The sequence below is a fragment of the Coffea arabica genome, chromosome 9e (assembly GCF_036785885.1).
Source record: "Coffea arabica cultivar ET-39 chromosome 9e, Coffea Arabica ET-39 HiFi, whole genome shotgun sequence".
In the NCBI taxonomy this organism is placed as follows: domain Eukaryota; kingdom Viridiplantae; phylum Streptophyta; class Magnoliopsida; order Gentianales; family Rubiaceae; genus Coffea; species Coffea arabica.
Genome location: NC_092327.1, coordinates 34,244,513 through 34,261,007, shown reverse-complemented (window position 1 = coordinate 34,261,007; position 16,495 = coordinate 34,244,513). Strand labels below are relative to the sequence as shown.

At 33.9% G+C, this 16,495-nt stretch overlaps 2 protein-coding genes and 1 long non-coding RNA gene across 3 annotated transcripts; 1 reads left to right on the top strand and 2 right to left on the bottom strand.

Annotated features, from left to right (window-relative positions):
* Positions 1–1,263: 1,263 nt before the first annotated feature.
* On the bottom strand, positions 1,264–3,051 carry LOC113709675 (protein PHLOEM PROTEIN 2-LIKE A9). Its single transcript, XM_027232502.2, has 3 exons — positions 2,893–3,051; positions 2,401–2,495; positions 1,264–1,920 (listed from the first exon to the last, which is right to left on the bottom strand). The coding sequence occupies exons 1-3, from the start codon at positions 2,947–2,949 to the stop codon at positions 1,551–1,553; spliced, it is 522 nt and encodes a 173-aa protein (XP_027088303.2). The 5' UTR covers positions 2,950–3,051; the 3' UTR covers positions 1,264–1,550.
* Positions 3,052–5,772: 2,721 nt separating this feature from the next.
* Positions 5,773–9,018, top strand: LOC140014476 (uncharacterized). Its single transcript, XR_011821237.1, has 2 exons — positions 5,773–6,085; positions 8,641–9,018. It is a non-coding gene; the product is annotated as an uncharacterized lncRNA (long non-coding RNA).
* Positions 9,019–12,126: 3,108 nt separating this feature from the next.
* Positions 12,127–13,911, bottom strand: LOC113709524 (protein PHLOEM PROTEIN 2-LIKE A9). The gene is made up of 3 exons (XM_027232308.2): positions 13,765–13,911; positions 13,240–13,328; positions 12,127–12,771 (listed from the first exon to the last, which is right to left on the bottom strand). Exons 1-3 carry the CDS (start codon positions 13,819–13,821, stop codon positions 12,414–12,416), a joined length of 504 nt encoding a protein of 167 aa, XP_027088109.1. The 5' UTR covers positions 13,822–13,911; the 3' UTR covers positions 12,127–12,413.
* Positions 13,912–16,495: the final 2,584 nt, after the last annotated feature.

Genomic DNA, 16,495 nt, shown 5'->3' with positions numbered 1-16,495 from the left:
ACTTCAGGATGATTAATACCAATAAACAACTTGGAAGACAATGCAAGAATCTGCCTTCATGGTCTCATGCAACAATTAAACTTTTGGGCAAAATACATTTTACTCCTGTGGTTTAGCGCTTTTTCACATAACCCTCTCATAATTTGAATTAAAGTGTCAAAATGACGGAATTTATATTTCATAAAGGAGTCAACTAAAATGTTAAAAGTACCCCTATGTAAAACTGAAAATTAGTTAGGGGTTATGTATCTAATTTGAAAACCATAAGAGGGTTATTTGGTAAATTACTAAATCATAAGGGGATTATATGGTAAAATATAAAACTATACGGGGTTAGAGTGTCATACATATTATGTTTGTATATTTTGGTCACTTCAGTTATTTTAATTTTTAAACAATGGCAATGTCGACATTTTCATGGGTTCCGCTTCAAATGATCATTTTCATCATTTTAACATTTTAATCTAAACTGTGAGGGATCATATATAACTTTTAAAATTATAAGGGAGCTATGTGAAAAATCGTTAAGTCACAGGGGGTTAAGTGTATTTTGCCCTAAACTTTTCAGTAGTCATAGAGAATACATCTGAGTGAAAATTAAGTGAAATCAAAATGTACATCATTCAATGATTGTTGGGAACAAGTTTAGTCTCAAGGCTGTCAATATCTAAAAGTTAAATTGATTACATGGGGTTTCTGACTTTCCCGGAACCTATTCGAAAACCGCTATGAAGTTGAAGCATTTAACCCACTTACTTGCTTCACCAGTATCAAATAATTTTTCCTTAAAAAATTTCAAGTTTATTTCATATATTTGGAGAATAAAGGGGATTCTTGTTTGTACAAATGGTAACTATTCATTTGGCCACTTTTTTAATGAGGAGGAGGTGTTTGATAAAGTAAAGGAATAAAGAAAAAGGAGCTATAAATCGTTGTAAATTATGATACGTACTATCTAGACAGCTGATCAACGCTGACTACTGAAATAGCTTCTTTCAACAGGAACAGAGGCCACAAAAACTGGTCAATTCTAAATTGGAGGCGACATTTGGTATAATGGATCCTAGATTTATTACATGCACTCAGACCCCATTAATGGTTGAGCACCGTTCGGTCTGTACAATCTATTGCGATGTATACATGAACATATCTGAGCCATTGAAATGATCTAGTGTGAGCTAATTAGTTTACTCATGTTGAAGGATTGAGAAATCCCAATATTAGAGGTTAATTGGTTGCATATGTTACTGAAACACAGGCAGCAAAACTCAAGAATTTGTTCTTATTGACCTCATCAGAGATTACATCAAGTAAAGCTCCATGAACAATTGTCATCTTATTCAAAATACAATTTAGTGATCCAGAAGATACACAAGTCTGTAACTATATACCCATATATAGCAAACTCATCAAGATGCGGTATTTTTTATTGCCATTGTTGGTCTACTCTGAACAATCAAAACTCACTCATCCTTTATGATATGAAAAACATGTATAGAAATGCAGCAATTGATGCCATTGGAAAGACAGAATCCGACTCTTCACCACTCTCACACTTCCCTAATCGTCACATCATGGATTTTGAGGCCACCTTTCCACTTCCCACTCCAAACTTCATACATGCCAAAGTACAGTTTTCTATCTGTCGAGCCTTGCTTTTCCCTACCATTCTGAACTGACTTCCCTGTTAAGTGAATTCGATTTATGCCATCACAGTTTGTCAAGTAAACCTTTTTCCAATCAAATTTTCCAAATTTGCCTCTCTTCACCATAATGTAGATAGGATAACTACCCCATCCAAATGCATCTGGAGTTAGAGACACCCTGAAGCTCACATCATATGTCTTTTGAGGATCAGCATCCACAGAACCAGCTACTTCAAGCCAAGATACCTGCAGCAGTTCTGCAGGCTTGCCATCGCTACAAAGAAAGTCCAATGTCAGGGAGAAATTCTAGTCACACAAGAACACTGGCCATTATGCTGCATGGAAAAATATTAATGTTTAGGTATTTTTGTTTTTCTTTTACGTAATACTACTTAGGTAAGTTTAGTCTACAAGGCAGACTCAATTCTAGACGATGTAAAATATGTACTTGTCATAATGATGTACAAAGATTGATGATAAATAATGTGTGATGCACGATATAAAAAAAAAAAAGACTTATGATTAACTCAAGAAACTATAAACTAATAAAGCCTAAGGAAGTATAAACTACTCCATAAACTATATAAAGCCTAAGGAACTACAAACTGAAGCTTCGATGTATGATTAACATCTTAGGAGAAACTTTACTCCTTCACATATATGGAAAATCTTGAATGGTAATAAATAGTTCTTTACCAATATTCAAATCACAGGTAAAAAGCAAATATTGGCTAAAAATTTGTTAGGGACTCACTCTCTTGGACCTGGTACGTTCCAATAGCGGTCATCATTCCCCCAAACAATGTTGAGAGCTCTAGGTTTAACAATGATCACATCGCGCCCGTTCTCCTGCCCACATGAAATTCTCTTGTTATAGCCCTTATTGGTGCGATTAAATATAATCTCTCGTATGAAAATTTATCTTGCTGATTGATATTCAGAAAGAAAAGAAAAGACAAATCAGTTTCAATTCGAAGTTTCCACTTTAAAAATAGCTAGTAATATCAATTGATTTTTCTCAGAAAAAACAAGTGAAAGCAAAGCAATTTCATCCTAGTCCTGCGATTAACATAACTCAATACCTCATCTATTTCTTTGATCATATGCACGTATCATCATTAGTTCGTAAAATTCCACGAAAAGAAGATGAAATGTACTTTTAGGATATCCCCATGAACGCATACAAATATGTCAGCCAAGAAGAAGAAGAGGAAGAATATGATGAACGATTGACAAATCCTCGTACCTTGGTGCGACGAAAAGCTTTAGGATCTGCTTCATAATGAGGATTACTTGAGGACATTTTGAATCAAATAGAATCTTAAAAAAACTTGACAAAGAATGAATTGGTTTGAGCCTCTCTTATCGGCCTCATCTTATTTATATCACAAAGGAAAAGTGGAAAACGAATATATAAGAGAATCTAAAGCTTTATGCATGCTTGAGTATAGAAGATAAATGACAGCTTCACTCAGCCAAAAGATGGATAATAACGCCCAAAGGAATCAAGCAAATGAGCTGGTAAACCACAATAAAGAAAGTAGCTGACTTTGCCCCACGTAGGCCAATAAAGTTTTATTCTCTAAACACGTAAAGAATAATATGAGCTCGAGGCAGGGTGTAAATGCCATGAATTTTATCTCCTTAGAATTTGTTTATCTAGGATTTGAGTGCATTACAATTCATTTCGCAGCAGTCGCACTAAATTCATTGCACATATCTGGATTTGTAATTTCGTGACCTCTGTAAGAATAAACTCATTGGGCTATGAATCCTTGCGACAAGAATAAAAAAAGGAAAAAGAAAAACTTTTACAAGAACTCATTCAACAAGAATATGGAATGAAGAATGTGGGTTATAAAAAACTGTGAATTAAAATCTGACTAATTGCAAGATTTTAGTTAATCCAATAGATATTGTTAGTGGTTGTAGTTGTAATCACGGAAACGTAGAACCATGCCATCAAACAAGATTAAGCACCAGTTCATTGTAATGATAAAAAAAACTTCATATTTGCAACATAAATAGAAGGGAGATACAGCGATATGTTAGAACACAATTTTGAAATTTCATGTATTTTTATTGTATCTGTTAAATTACAAATCTATAATTTTTAGTGCATATTTAACCTACTATTAGGACAGTGATATAGATCAAATCGTACTGAATGATTTTTAATAAATTTTTATGAAATTTGCTTTTTATATATTAAAAAAAGCTTCATTTTGTTGATTAAACTAGGAAGGGAAAAAAAAAAAACGAACAAATTCTCAGCATTAGGGACAAATCCGTTTTCTAAAACCAAAATACTGGTAAATTGAAAGGCTATAATTCCTGCAAGGCCCGGGCATGCAAATAAGTCCAAAATAATCCTTATGATAATCTCTTCAAATCAACCTTAAAGTTGCCCAATTAAACAGGGGATAACTTGGTGGTTGATGTCTAACGTTCCTACATATGATGTGACAAGGGTTTTGAGGCATTCACAATTTTGTTAGAAATAATTTCATGGGAGAAAAAATAGTTTTTCAGTAAATCAAGATGAACCATATATATATATATATATATATATCTGTCTGAAAGTATGAGTGATTCTTTAAACTATACAATGAATTGCAGCCATAATATTACAACTAATATGAAATGAGCATATCCAAATCTCATCCCTGTACTTAGGTATCAAAATGTTCAAAGGCCTCTTTTTATCTTATAACTCCGTGGAATCACCATTTTGAGCATAGCCTAAAATATATACTAGTTTGAGTGGCTTCAATTGTTGCTGATCATTATTCGATCACAGATTTGACGTCAAAATATACAATAACGTACACGACATGTGGAACAAACTTTGCATATTGCATCCCTATATCCAAACGATTTGATTCCAATGCACTTTGTTTCTTTTAATTTTCAACGTCCATCACTCTTGAGAAGAAAAAAGCGTAATTATTCTTGAAGCAAAAAGGCTTTCATAACCTTAATGGTGTCATATTCTGGTCAAAAGCTTAGTGGAATTTGTTAAACAAAACCATAAAAGCACTACGGCGGCCAAGTGTCAAATAGCCTGCATTTATATCATGCTTAAATCATCAAGTCCTCTATTGTTAGATCAAGTAGAATTCATTTACCATTGCAAACACTGATAAGAACGTACACCGATTTTCTAGCCAGATATTAACATATCAACAATGTACACACGATAGGATGCTAACTGAAATTTTGATCTAGAATCTTAGCCTGCTGTGATGATGTAAGAAGTTAATTAAACAAATAACCAAGCTAGCATAAATATTTTTTTTTCTTTCTTTTTTTTTTCGGGTACAGGTGAATAATTTACTAGTCTAATATGAGCATTATGTGATTTGTTATATCCTGTGGACACTGGAAAAGGAAAATGTAAATAATAATAATAATAATAATCAAAAGGTAAAGAAATTGTGGGTTAAATTTTCAATAAGTTAACGAGTTATGTACAAAAAAAAAAAAAGTTATCTCTCAATTATTCCCTGTCAGTCATATTCTCTTGATGTTTGATGTATGTAGCAAAAGAAAACTACGAAAGTAGCACTTTGTTTAGCACCTGGTAATCGAAAATATTGTTGTCTATCAACTCTATTTGACACCCCCTCAATATTCTTGAAGCAAAAAATTTTAAAAAATGCCCACAATCTTAGACCAATGAGGGCGGCGTTGAAAGCAAATGGGAAGGTGTAAAGCAACTTGAACTTGAACAGCTGCCACAAACAGTCGAATAAGCCGTACACGTATTAGATTAATCTTTCCGTCCAACATCGCTTGTGTGTGGGTTTTTCAACCTGAATTTAAGTTTCACGGGTCTCGTCTTTTCACCAATTGGTTGGACGCAAGTTCTCGGTGAATCCCATTTAAATTTAATATGTATAACTTACGAGTTTTCGTTTCGAAAAAAGTATTAAATTAACCTAATACCCTAGCCTATTTTAAAAAATTGGAAAGGTTGGCTGAAGATTAATTTATTAAGCCTTAATTTTGGATATTTATAAGATATTAATCCTACAAAAGACTTGTTGCATGAAACTATTGGGATCGTGCTTTATATATATATACACAAAAAAAGGTAACAGTAGTATTTTTCAAAGTGAAACACATTCTAGAACATATAAATTCTCAAGCTTTCTAGACGAAATAAACAAATGATATAGAAACAAAAGAGCCCAAATACAGCCCACCCCCCTTACTTTGCATCAGATAAGGCATTATATTCTGCATGGTGAGTTTTTGTTGTGCTGCAACAAAGTGAAACGAACGTCTGACATATTGGATGACATTTGATTTCACTTGGCAGCTTGAAGAAGCTGCTACAATGTATTTTGAACTTGCCCACACAAAGAGAATAAAACGGTACTTAAAAGGGACCAATCTTTCTGGTTCTACTTTCGGCAAACCCTAAAAGGACGAAGGTATGTACTCCAAAACTGTCAATGATAATTTCGCCATGCAATGCAGATGTTAAAGTAACAAATGTGGAAGCTAAAATAATTTTTTCAAGAAGCGAGAAAATTTATAAGCATATTTTTGTATATTAATGTGTTAATGTCTGTATTTATTATTTTTAGTGTTTACGTTTGTTCTTCTTGTATCTATATTGCACGGTGCAATTCTTGCTAGCAATTGTAGAGCCCTTCATCCAACTTCAAATTAAGATTCTGGGCTGTTATTGTCAGTGCCTGGAGTTATATATCTAATCCTACAAGTTACAAGTTGGCAGAATTTGCCTCTCACTGCTCTCTTTTCCTTTTGACAATCTGTATTCTATGTCCTCTAAAGGCGCTTTACAAGCTTTTATGCATATCAAAACGTTAAAGGTTTCCGCAAGCTACACATAAGGATTCTGAAAACTGTCATTGCCGGGGCATCCTAATCTTAAAAATTGGCAGGATCAGGAACCTCGACAATTGGCAGGATTTGCCAGATTAGGAACATCCCCTGGGGTTTTTAACAATTATAGAAAGCTTCCCTTAGGTTTTGAAAATTATATATACCTCTCCTATATTGTTTATGTAACAGTATAAGTCCAACAACTTAGATTTTCTCCCAAAATCCTAAATTGTTCTTTTGTACAAAACTGAAAAAAAAAGTATCATACTCAATCACTTTCTTCCATATTTTGCACAAATCAACTATTCTAATTCTTAACAACTATTCAAGTATAAATTCAAGTACTAAAAGTGAGTAATCGTCCAAAAGATCTCAAATTATGTAGTCTCTGAAAGTACGAGAGGTTGTTTAAACTATTCAAAGAATTGCAGCCACAGTATTACAACTAATATGAAATGAACATATCCACATCTCATCGTACATATCTCATCACTGTACGAAGCATCAAAATGGTCAAGTCCTTTCATCTAATCACACGGTGGAATCACCTTAGAGCAAACTTCTTATAATAACCACACATCGTTAGCCTAGCTGTATATTGCAGGTCTGTATCCACGATTTGACTCCAGTGCATTTGTTTTTCAACGTCCATTGTTCTTGATTTTTTTTTTTTTTTAAAAAATGCGTAATTATTCTTGGAGCAAAAACTTTCATAACCTTAACAGTGTCATATTCTTGTCAAAAGCTTAGCGAACCATAAAAGCACACATTAATATCATGTTAAATCATCAAGTTCTCTATTATTAGATCAAGTAGAATTCATTTACCAAAAAACTAAGAAGGTCCACCAACTTTCTAGCCACATATTAACATATCAACGATGCATAGGATGCTAACTGAAATTTTGATCTAGAATCTTAGCCTGCTTTGATGATGTAAGAAGTTAATTAAACAAATCACCAAGCATATAGATTTTTGTTTCAGTCACATCTGAATAATTTACTAGTCTAAAATGAGTAGTTTGTAATTTGTTATACTCCTACGGACATTGGAAAAGGAATACCAAAAAAAAATCAATAGGTAGAGAACTCATGGTTTAAAATTTGAACATAACAAGCTATGCAATTACACTTTTGAGAAGACATATGTTTGGATGGCAAAATTATTCCGAATACTATTTTACTTGCATCACAAACATAATTTTTAATCAATCGTTTATCTTTTTGACCATCTTTTTATTTCACATACATTATCATAAGAATTACTATAATAATTATTTCAAGTAATCTCATATTATGCTTTGATTGCCAGGAAAACATCTTCATTTCATTTTATTTAAACAAAAAGACTGAAGCTACGCCACAAAATCCCTCTCCAGCTTGCATTTACATATCCCAAAAAGTGAAGAAGTAAAGTTTTTTCTCTCTTAGCATTAGACATGATTGCCTCCTTATCCTGTCTCCCTACTAATCCCTGACTCTATAAATACACATACCTTACGTTTCTATCCTATAGTTTTTGTAACTTACGCAGCCACCTTTACTACTCATTATTCATTGCGCATTACCTTCCTAATATTCCCACACTCAATTAGATGCTGATCTAGCCAAGCCCTGTCGGTGACCTTTTCTTGATGTATGTAACAAAAGATAAGTACGGAAAGTAGTACCTTCTTTAACAGGCATACATGTCCAAAGTCCACTTGGTAATCGAAGATATTGTGGTTGTCTATCAATACTCTTGATGCAAAAACTTTTGGAATATGCATCTTGAGTTTTGATCGTAGATATTGTTGCTGTCTATCAAATTCTACCATCTTGAGTTTTGATCGTTGCTAGTGGCCTACGTGTGCTGCTGCAACTAAATGAAATGAACGTCTGACATTTGATTCACTTGGCAACTTGAAGCTGCTACAGTGTCTTTTGAACTTGCCCACAGCAAGAGAAGAAAAGAGTACTTAAAGGGACCAATCTTAATGGTGTTACTTTCCTCAAATTACAAAGGACGAAGATTTAAAGCAATAAATGTAGACAACAAAATTATTTTTTTAAAAAAAATAAGGAAATTTTATTACATTTTATATATTCTTGTGCTATTTCTACATTTATTGTATTAATGTTTGTATTTATTCTTTCAGTGTCTATACAAATTGAGAAGCTGGAGAGTCGTTGTCAGTGCATGCAGCATCTAATCTTACAAGTTGGCAGAATTTGGCTCTCTCTCTGCTCCGTATTCCTTTTGACAAGTCGGTAATCTATATCCAAAAATGGGCTTTTGACAAAGTCAGTAATCTATATCCGAAAATAGCATGCCAATGACACTTTACAATCCCTTATACACGTCATAAGGTTTCAGCAAGCCACAAATTGAGATTCTGAACTCTCATTGTCCGCGCAGGACCTGGGGCAGGAAGGAACCGTTCGTGAAAGTTATTTGTATTTGCGTACGACGTAACTCTATTTGCATATAGTGTAACTTACTTTCAATAACGTGTAATTCTAGAACAAAATTTTATGGATTCCACATATGTTGTTAAAAATAATAGACAAGATAAAATCTGAACCTTAAAATTTTTTTTAGCCAAATCTTGGCCATGAGCCCCTCTTCCGTCGGTGCATACTAATCTTATAGGTTGACAGAATTTGCCAGATAAGTAGGAGTGAAAAAAAAAAAAAATCAAACCACTTAGATACTCAAATCAATCTTAACTTGGCAAAAACTCGTTCGAATTTGGTTTGCCAACTAGTCAAACCAAATGTCGACAACGTTTTATATTCGATAACATTCAAATTTGATAAAAAAATTTGTTCACTCTTGGTTTGGCAAATAAATAAGCCAAGTTTGTACAAAATTTCAAATTCATTAAAATAATTCAACAAGTTTGAACACTAGAGTGTTCGAATTGATTAGATTCGTTTGCACCCTTACAAACCAGGAGTTTCTATAATCGCCAATGATAATTGTATCGTATAATATAAACATTATTAGACTAACCAAAAAGGTGTAGACACTAACATAATTTTTGGACATAAATTGCTTAAGGTGAGAAATGTATCTACCCAAGTTTTGATATCAATTTAGAATGCTGAGAAAATTTATTGTGGTTTTTTTTTTTAAATATTATCGTGTTACCATTTATGTTTGATTTTACCCGTGTCTACACTTCATTGTAGTACATATTCCCTATGTCCAAATTTGCCTCTCCCAACTGCTCTCTTTTTCTTACCTAATCAGTAATCTATGTCCAAAACAGCATCCACACCCAAAGGCCGGTAACATGGTCTTATGCACATCACAAGGTTTCTGGAGTGATCTTCCCACATTGATAGCAGGATCCAGATCATAATTCCGAAAATAGCATGACTGGATTTTATGACTGCAGCTCAATTTTCAAATGAACAACTGCACCAACCCAGACTTTCATGAATCGTGGAGGATTTCATGTAGCATGGGACGAAATGAAAATCTAGGCAAGTGGAACCCCATCCATTGGGTACTTCAAAGAATAAGGTTAATTTTTTAAACGAACTTAATTTGTTCTTTGAAGAGGAATGTAATGGCTGTATATAATACTTGCCCTTCCCTAATTCTCAATGCATATGTCCTCAACTTACTCAGCATTTGAAACTTTCCCAGTTTCAAAATCCTTTAAATGGTGAGAATTGTTAATGCCACAAAATTATGCTTGCCGTCGAATTGCTGCCTTTATATTATGCTTCCAAAGCCTCTATTATAACTTTAATGTTTAAACATATTTCTCTACCAGAATTTTTGAATTTATAGTCTTAGATTTACTCCACTTAGAACTTCTACCTAAAGAACACAGGACTCATTGTCGGGGCATCTATAATTCTTTTTTTTTTTTTGAATTAATCATCAACATACATATAGTGTATACACTACCCGTCTAAATGCTTAATAAGTAATATTAATTTGAAATTAAAATGCAAGTTCTACACATGTGACATACATCTAAATTCGATAAGGTTTCAATACTCAGTTATGACCGCCAATAACCGTTTTAGGGGAACTGCTTCCCCTACTCAGCGAATACATAGACATAGACCAAAAGAGGGAACGAAGGGATAGGATAAGAATTTATTCGAGCACACTTGAAATATTGAGTTTTCACATATAGGAGTTTCCATTGGAGGGAGGAGAGCTTTGTGGGTACAAGTTCCCCATGAAGGGCCTGGGCCAGAGCAAGTTGAACCATCCGATTGACAAACACACAAACCGAGGTCGCTCATCCTTTTGGGCATTAGAATATGAGGGGAGTAATTTGACCGTCATCTTTATCTTCATTACATTTATCACGGATTCTTTTTTATAGTGGAAATGCCACAAAAAGTGAACCAAATTCCATGATACGAAAACTAAAATTAGAATGAGAGCCTTTGATAGTGAGCCAGGTTAAGTTTAAGCTACCTAAGATTGAGTTGCCTAAGGGACATGCACGCACCATTTTAAAATTGAGAAATCCCAATTTTTTGTTATTCAAGTACTCCAAAAATTATATATTATCAGCGTATAAAAAAATGGAATTTGTAAAAAAAAAAAAAAAAAGGGGACAAATCATTTTTTCCCATCAAGATAAGGGCTAGATGCCCATTACAAGCTAATTAATCTACTACAACCATTAGATCCGTTACTAAGGACTCCATTATAGCAGATGGTAGACCTGGAAGAATCATGAAACTAGGTTGCAAGTTTAAATTCATGTTAGCCAAGACATCTACAAAATTGTTCCCTTCCTACTAAAAATGATTGAGAGCACATTCCCAATTGTGACTTAAGAGCTCACTTGTGTTCCATAAAGGGTTTTGAATGAACTTGACTTTCCTTCCTTTGAAGTACTAAAGAAACCACCATTAACGAGTTAGGCACCACTTGAATATGTCTAAAATTAACTAAGATCTGAAGCCATTTGTAGGCCTCTCCAAAGTACCCATAACACAGCAGTAAGACTTGTTGCAAAACCAAACACTTGGCTAGTTTTTAAGGAAACTGCCACCACCCGCGATACCTAGGTTTCCGGCTGCAGCCCCATCAACATTAAGTTTAACCCAACCATATGATGGGGAGACGTGCTTATTTTAGGGATTATATATCCAGTTGGAATCAATATAAGGTCGTGTAGATCTCCCTTTACAATGAAGTGCTTGCAATATCATCTTAAGACATGCCATGCAACTGCAATTTGAGTAACCGATTATACTATCAGCTCAGCTGGCCAGTAACTGCTCTGAGATTGTCCACCTGACTTCCCCTCTTGATTCAGATTGAGTAGAGATTCCTATGAGCCAATTGACTTGTAATCAAAATTTTTTTATAACAGTTCCAATGGCCTGGAACAGAGGCCACAAAAACTGGTCAATCAATCTAAATTGGAGGAGACATTTGGGAGAATGGAGGGTGGGGGTTTTTACCATGCACTCAATAGCAGTTGATGCTTGACCACTACATGTTAAATTTTGCGTGTACAATCTATTGTGCAGCATGTACATGAACATATTTGTATCATTGAAATGAATTGTGATCTAATTAATTTGCTCATGTTGAGGAATGAGAAAAATCCCAATGTAAGAGTTTGTCAACATATGTTACTGAAATTTATAAAAGCTGGCAAAACTCACAAATTTAATATTATTGACCTCGTCACAGAGTACATCAAGTGAAAATCTCATGAAGCAATTGTCACCTTATTCAAAATACAATCCAGCGATTTAGAAGATACACAAGCTTGTAACCACATATCCATAGCAAACTACATCAAGACAGAATTTTTTTTTTTTGGTCTACTACGATGATGTAAAAATCATAGTTTATGATATGAAGGACATCAATAGAAATGAAAGCAATTGGTTGCCAAGAACAAAAAAAAAAAAGAATTTGACTCTCCACTCTAGCTTATATTTCTTTAACAGTCACATCATGGATTTTGAGGCCCCCTTTCCACTTCCCGCTCCAAACTTCATACAAACCAAAGTACAGTTTCTCGTCTGTTGGGAAAACATCCTGCGCCAATTCTCCTATTATGTGAAATACATCTGTCCCTTTATTAGCCAAGGATACCTTTTTCCAAGCAAATTTCCCACTGTTTCCTCTCTTCACCATAATGTAGAGAAGAGAACTACCCCAACCAAATGCATCTGGAGTTAGAGATAGTCTGAAGCTCACTTCATATCTCTTTTGAGGATTAATCTCTACAGAACCAGTTACTTCAAGCCAACAGACTTGTAGCAGCTCTGCAGGCTTATCGTCACCACTGCATAGAAAGTCCATTGTCAGGGAGTCACTTCTAGGCATACAAGAATGTGGTCCACAGTCAATTAGATGAGACTAGCAATTAACTTTTGACTGTTTAGTTGAAAACTATTGACATGACCAAAGGAGAAGGAGAAAATGAATCCATTACTACAAATTAAAAGGCTAATTAATAGCAGGAACTTATTGAGAACTGGATTTTGGGTCTATAAAATGGAGCTCTAGATTGCTTTCACAATTAACAAGCTAAATGGAGCTTCCACCAAGTGCGCAAAAGAGTGGTTGGCTGGTATTTAAAAAATAAAGTGGGGAAATTTTTGTACCATGAAAAGCCTAAGGAACTACAAGCAAAAGGTCAATAGATGGACGTGTTTTGGCAAATCTTACATAAAAATCAATAGTTGTTTGCAAATACTCATATGTTGCAGAAATGAAGAGAGTAGGAAAAAAAACATTGTAAGGTACTCACTTGTTGGGTATGTTCCAATAGCGGTCATCATTGCCCCAAACAATGTTGAGATTTCTCGGTTTAACAGTTATAACCTCTTTCCCGCCTTCCTGTCCACATGAAATTCACTTGTGAGCACTTTCTGTTTTTCTTATCGCCTGTTAGTACCTTTATTGTTCTGACTAAATGTATTGTTTCTTATAACAGTCTATCTTGTTGATATTCACAAAGAAAAGTAAAAGAAAACCCATTCTCAATTGAAAAATTTTGCTATAAAAATCGTCTAGCTAGCAATATGAATTGATTTCTCCAAGAAAACACAATTGAAAGCAAAGCATAATCATCTAAGTCGTCATACAAACATAATGAAATAGCTGATCATCTATTTCGTTGATCATGTGCATTATCGCCATTAGTCGATAAAAATTGTATGAAAAGAAGATAAATTGGACTTTTAGGATGTTCCCATAAATGGACACGCGAATATCTGAGCCAAGAAGAAGCAGAAGAGGAAGGATATGATGAAAAATTGACAATTCTTCTTACCATCTTTGGTTTAACATTTTGCTGTGCACGTTCATAATGAGGATTGCTTGAGGCCATTTTGAATCAGATGGAATCTTGAAAATTTTGAGAAAGAATGAATTGATATGAGCCTCTTTTGTCAAACCTCATCTTCTTTATATGCATACATAAAGGAGGTGGGAAATGATCAGAAGCATCTTCAAATCCACGCATGTTTGTGTACAGAAAAGATATATTCCAGCTTCACTGAGCAGAAAAGAATGACAACGAGGACCAAAAGGAATCAAGCAAGGGATGTAGTTGTAGACCACAATAAAGAAAGTTGCCTGATAGTAATAGTGCCCCCACGAAGGCCAATAGTTTTATTCCCTCAACACGTAAAGAATATATGGGCGCAAGACAGGGTGTAAATGGTGTGAACTTGTTCATCTAGGATTTAAGTGCTATACAATTCATTTAGTTGCAGTCGGATTAAATTCTTTGTGAGTGTTTGGATTTGTACCGTCATGACTTGTGAATCTTCGTGGGAATTGTATTAAATTTGTTCCAAAAAAATTTTTAATTTTAGAAATCTAAATTAATGCAATATCAATTGAAAAGGTTTTTTTTTTTTTTTTTTTTAAAAAAGGATTTGTCTAGTGAAATGGTCTACGCAGACAACTTTCAAGATTCAATAAGTGTGACTATATAACGCTCAGTTGATTGCAATTTGAATCCTAACGTCATGATTTTACTCGAATGGAGAGAACTAGGCTTTAAATACACTATGAATTAAAGTGTCACCAAACAACCAAACTTTATTCTGTTGATAAAGCAAGAAACAGAAGAAAGTGAAAAGATTGCTCAGGCTTTGGGGCTAAATCAGAATTTTAAACCAAAAAAAAAATTATAGTATTTTCAGTATGCTCTATCATTTTACCGTTTGGGAAGTTAGTAATTGGATCACAAGACCCCTTAACAATGTTGCTCATTTATTTGCTTGTCTTGCTCAATATATTTCCCCAGAAACTAGGTGGGATGCATTTCCACCAGCTTTTCTAATTTCTACTCTTCATGAGGACAAGTTATTTAATAAAAATTCTATGCCATGCGATTTTATCAAAAATTAATTAAAAAAAAAGAAAAGAAAATCCAATTACTTCCATCAAAGAGCATTAGCCCAAGATAATCTTTTCCATACCAAAATTAATCTTAAAGATGCTTAAGTAGGTAATAATTTGGTAATGTTCCTCCATCCCATGAGGGTTTTTGGGCATTTACAATTTTGTTAGGAATATTTTCGTGTTGACAAAGTAATTTTTCCAATAATTCCAAAAGAGTTATATGACTGTTTGGAAGTACTTAGTGATTCTTTACACTGGACATAGAATTGCAGCTACATTTTTAAGGCAACACGTAAAGAATATATCCAAAGCTCCTCTGTGTACTTGGTATCAATCTCCATGGCCTTTTCTCTCATCACACGGTGGAATCACCATTTACAGCAAATTCTTGTGATTTCCACACATTCTTACCTTAATTCACCTAGCATCTAATTCGAGTGCCTCAAATGTTGCTGATCATTATTTGATCATGAGAAGAAAAAAAATAAAAATAGAAAAATTTGTGTCGAACAAACTTTTATATAGCAGCCCTATATCCAAACGATTTGATTGTTTGGGCAGGAGATTATTTGCCCAAATATATTTGCTTACATCACCATTACAATTTTCAATACACCTTTTTATCTTCCCAATTATCTTTTTATCTCACATACATCACATCACAAAAAATGCTACAGTAAAAATATCTCAAATAATTTACAATCCAAACACACTTAATTTTAATTTTTGACTTCCATTATTCTGAAAAAAAAAAAAGTTCTTCATTATTCTTGAAGCAAAAGCTTTTAAAACCTTATATAATATGTTCTTGTCAAAATCTTACAGGAATATGTTCAAAGAAAACCATAAGAAGCCTACTTCCAGCAAGTGTCAAATAGCCCACACTTATGTCATGTTGTATCATAATTTTCTCTATTAGATCAAGTGTATAGTGTAAATAGTATATGATTATCAACCTACACTATTTCCTTACTATACACCGAATATATCTCTCTAGTATTTCCTAACACTATAATAAATAAATAATGTACATTATATATTTTATCATGTCAAATAAAATGTTATTCTAATTAAGTGTGTATAATATATTATTCCCTCACCTCCAAATGTTGATCCAGCTGACATTTGTCGGTCACCTTCCATTGATGTATGTGAAAAAAGAAAAGTACGGAAAGTGTGCCACAAACTTAGACGAATGAAGGTGCTGCCGAAAGCCTATGGGAACATATGTTCAAAGAAAAGGATAACTTAAAAAAAAAAAAAAACATTGCCACAAAGAGTCGAATAAGCCTTACACATTAAATTACTAATGTTGATCAGTGCAGGACATCCCCCCAATGTTCGACCTAAATATTTTCATAGGCAGAGGCAGCATAAACACTATAAATATGGACATTAAAATTGATTTCAGAACCTTTGACCTGATTGGATTTTTTGTGATATGGAAATCATACAACCACCTTGTTGCAAGTAACCAACCATTGGCCATGCTTTACATACACAAAAAGGTAAACATAATTTTCACAGTTGAAAGAAAGAACCACTACTGTATGCAGCATTTTCCATATGCAGATAAATGAAGCACATTCATTATAATCTCTCAAGCTTTCTAGACAAAATAAAGCAGATTGATATATATAAGCTAAAAG

Excerpts from the sequence above, each read along its gene's own strand:
- LOC113709675 (XM_027232502.2), bottom strand. The coding sequence starts at position 2,949 with ATGTCCTCAAGTAATCCTCATTATGAAGCAGATCCTAAAGCTTTTCGT. Across the intron at positions 2,496-2,892 it reads AAGCTTTTCGTCGCACCAAG|GAGAACGGGCGCGATGTGAT; the intron begins GTACGAGGATTT and ends TCATGTGGGCAG. Across the intron at positions 1,921-2,400 it reads AACGTACCAGGTCCAAGAGA|CGATGGCAAGCCTGCAGAAC; the intron begins GTGAGTCCCTAA and ends CTTTCTTTGTAG.
- LOC113709524 (XM_027232308.2), bottom strand. The coding sequence starts at position 13,821 with ATGGCCTCAAGCAATCCTCATTATGAACGTGCACAGCAAAATGTTAAA. Across the intron at positions 13,329-13,764 it reads AAAATGTTAAACCAAAGATG|GAAGGCGGGAAAGAGGTTAT; the intron begins GTAAGAAGAATT and ends TCATGTGGACAG. Across the intron at positions 12,772-13,239 it reads TATTGGAACATACCCAACAA|TGGTGACGATAAGCCTGCAG; the intron begins GTGAGTACCTTA and ends CTTTCTATGCAG.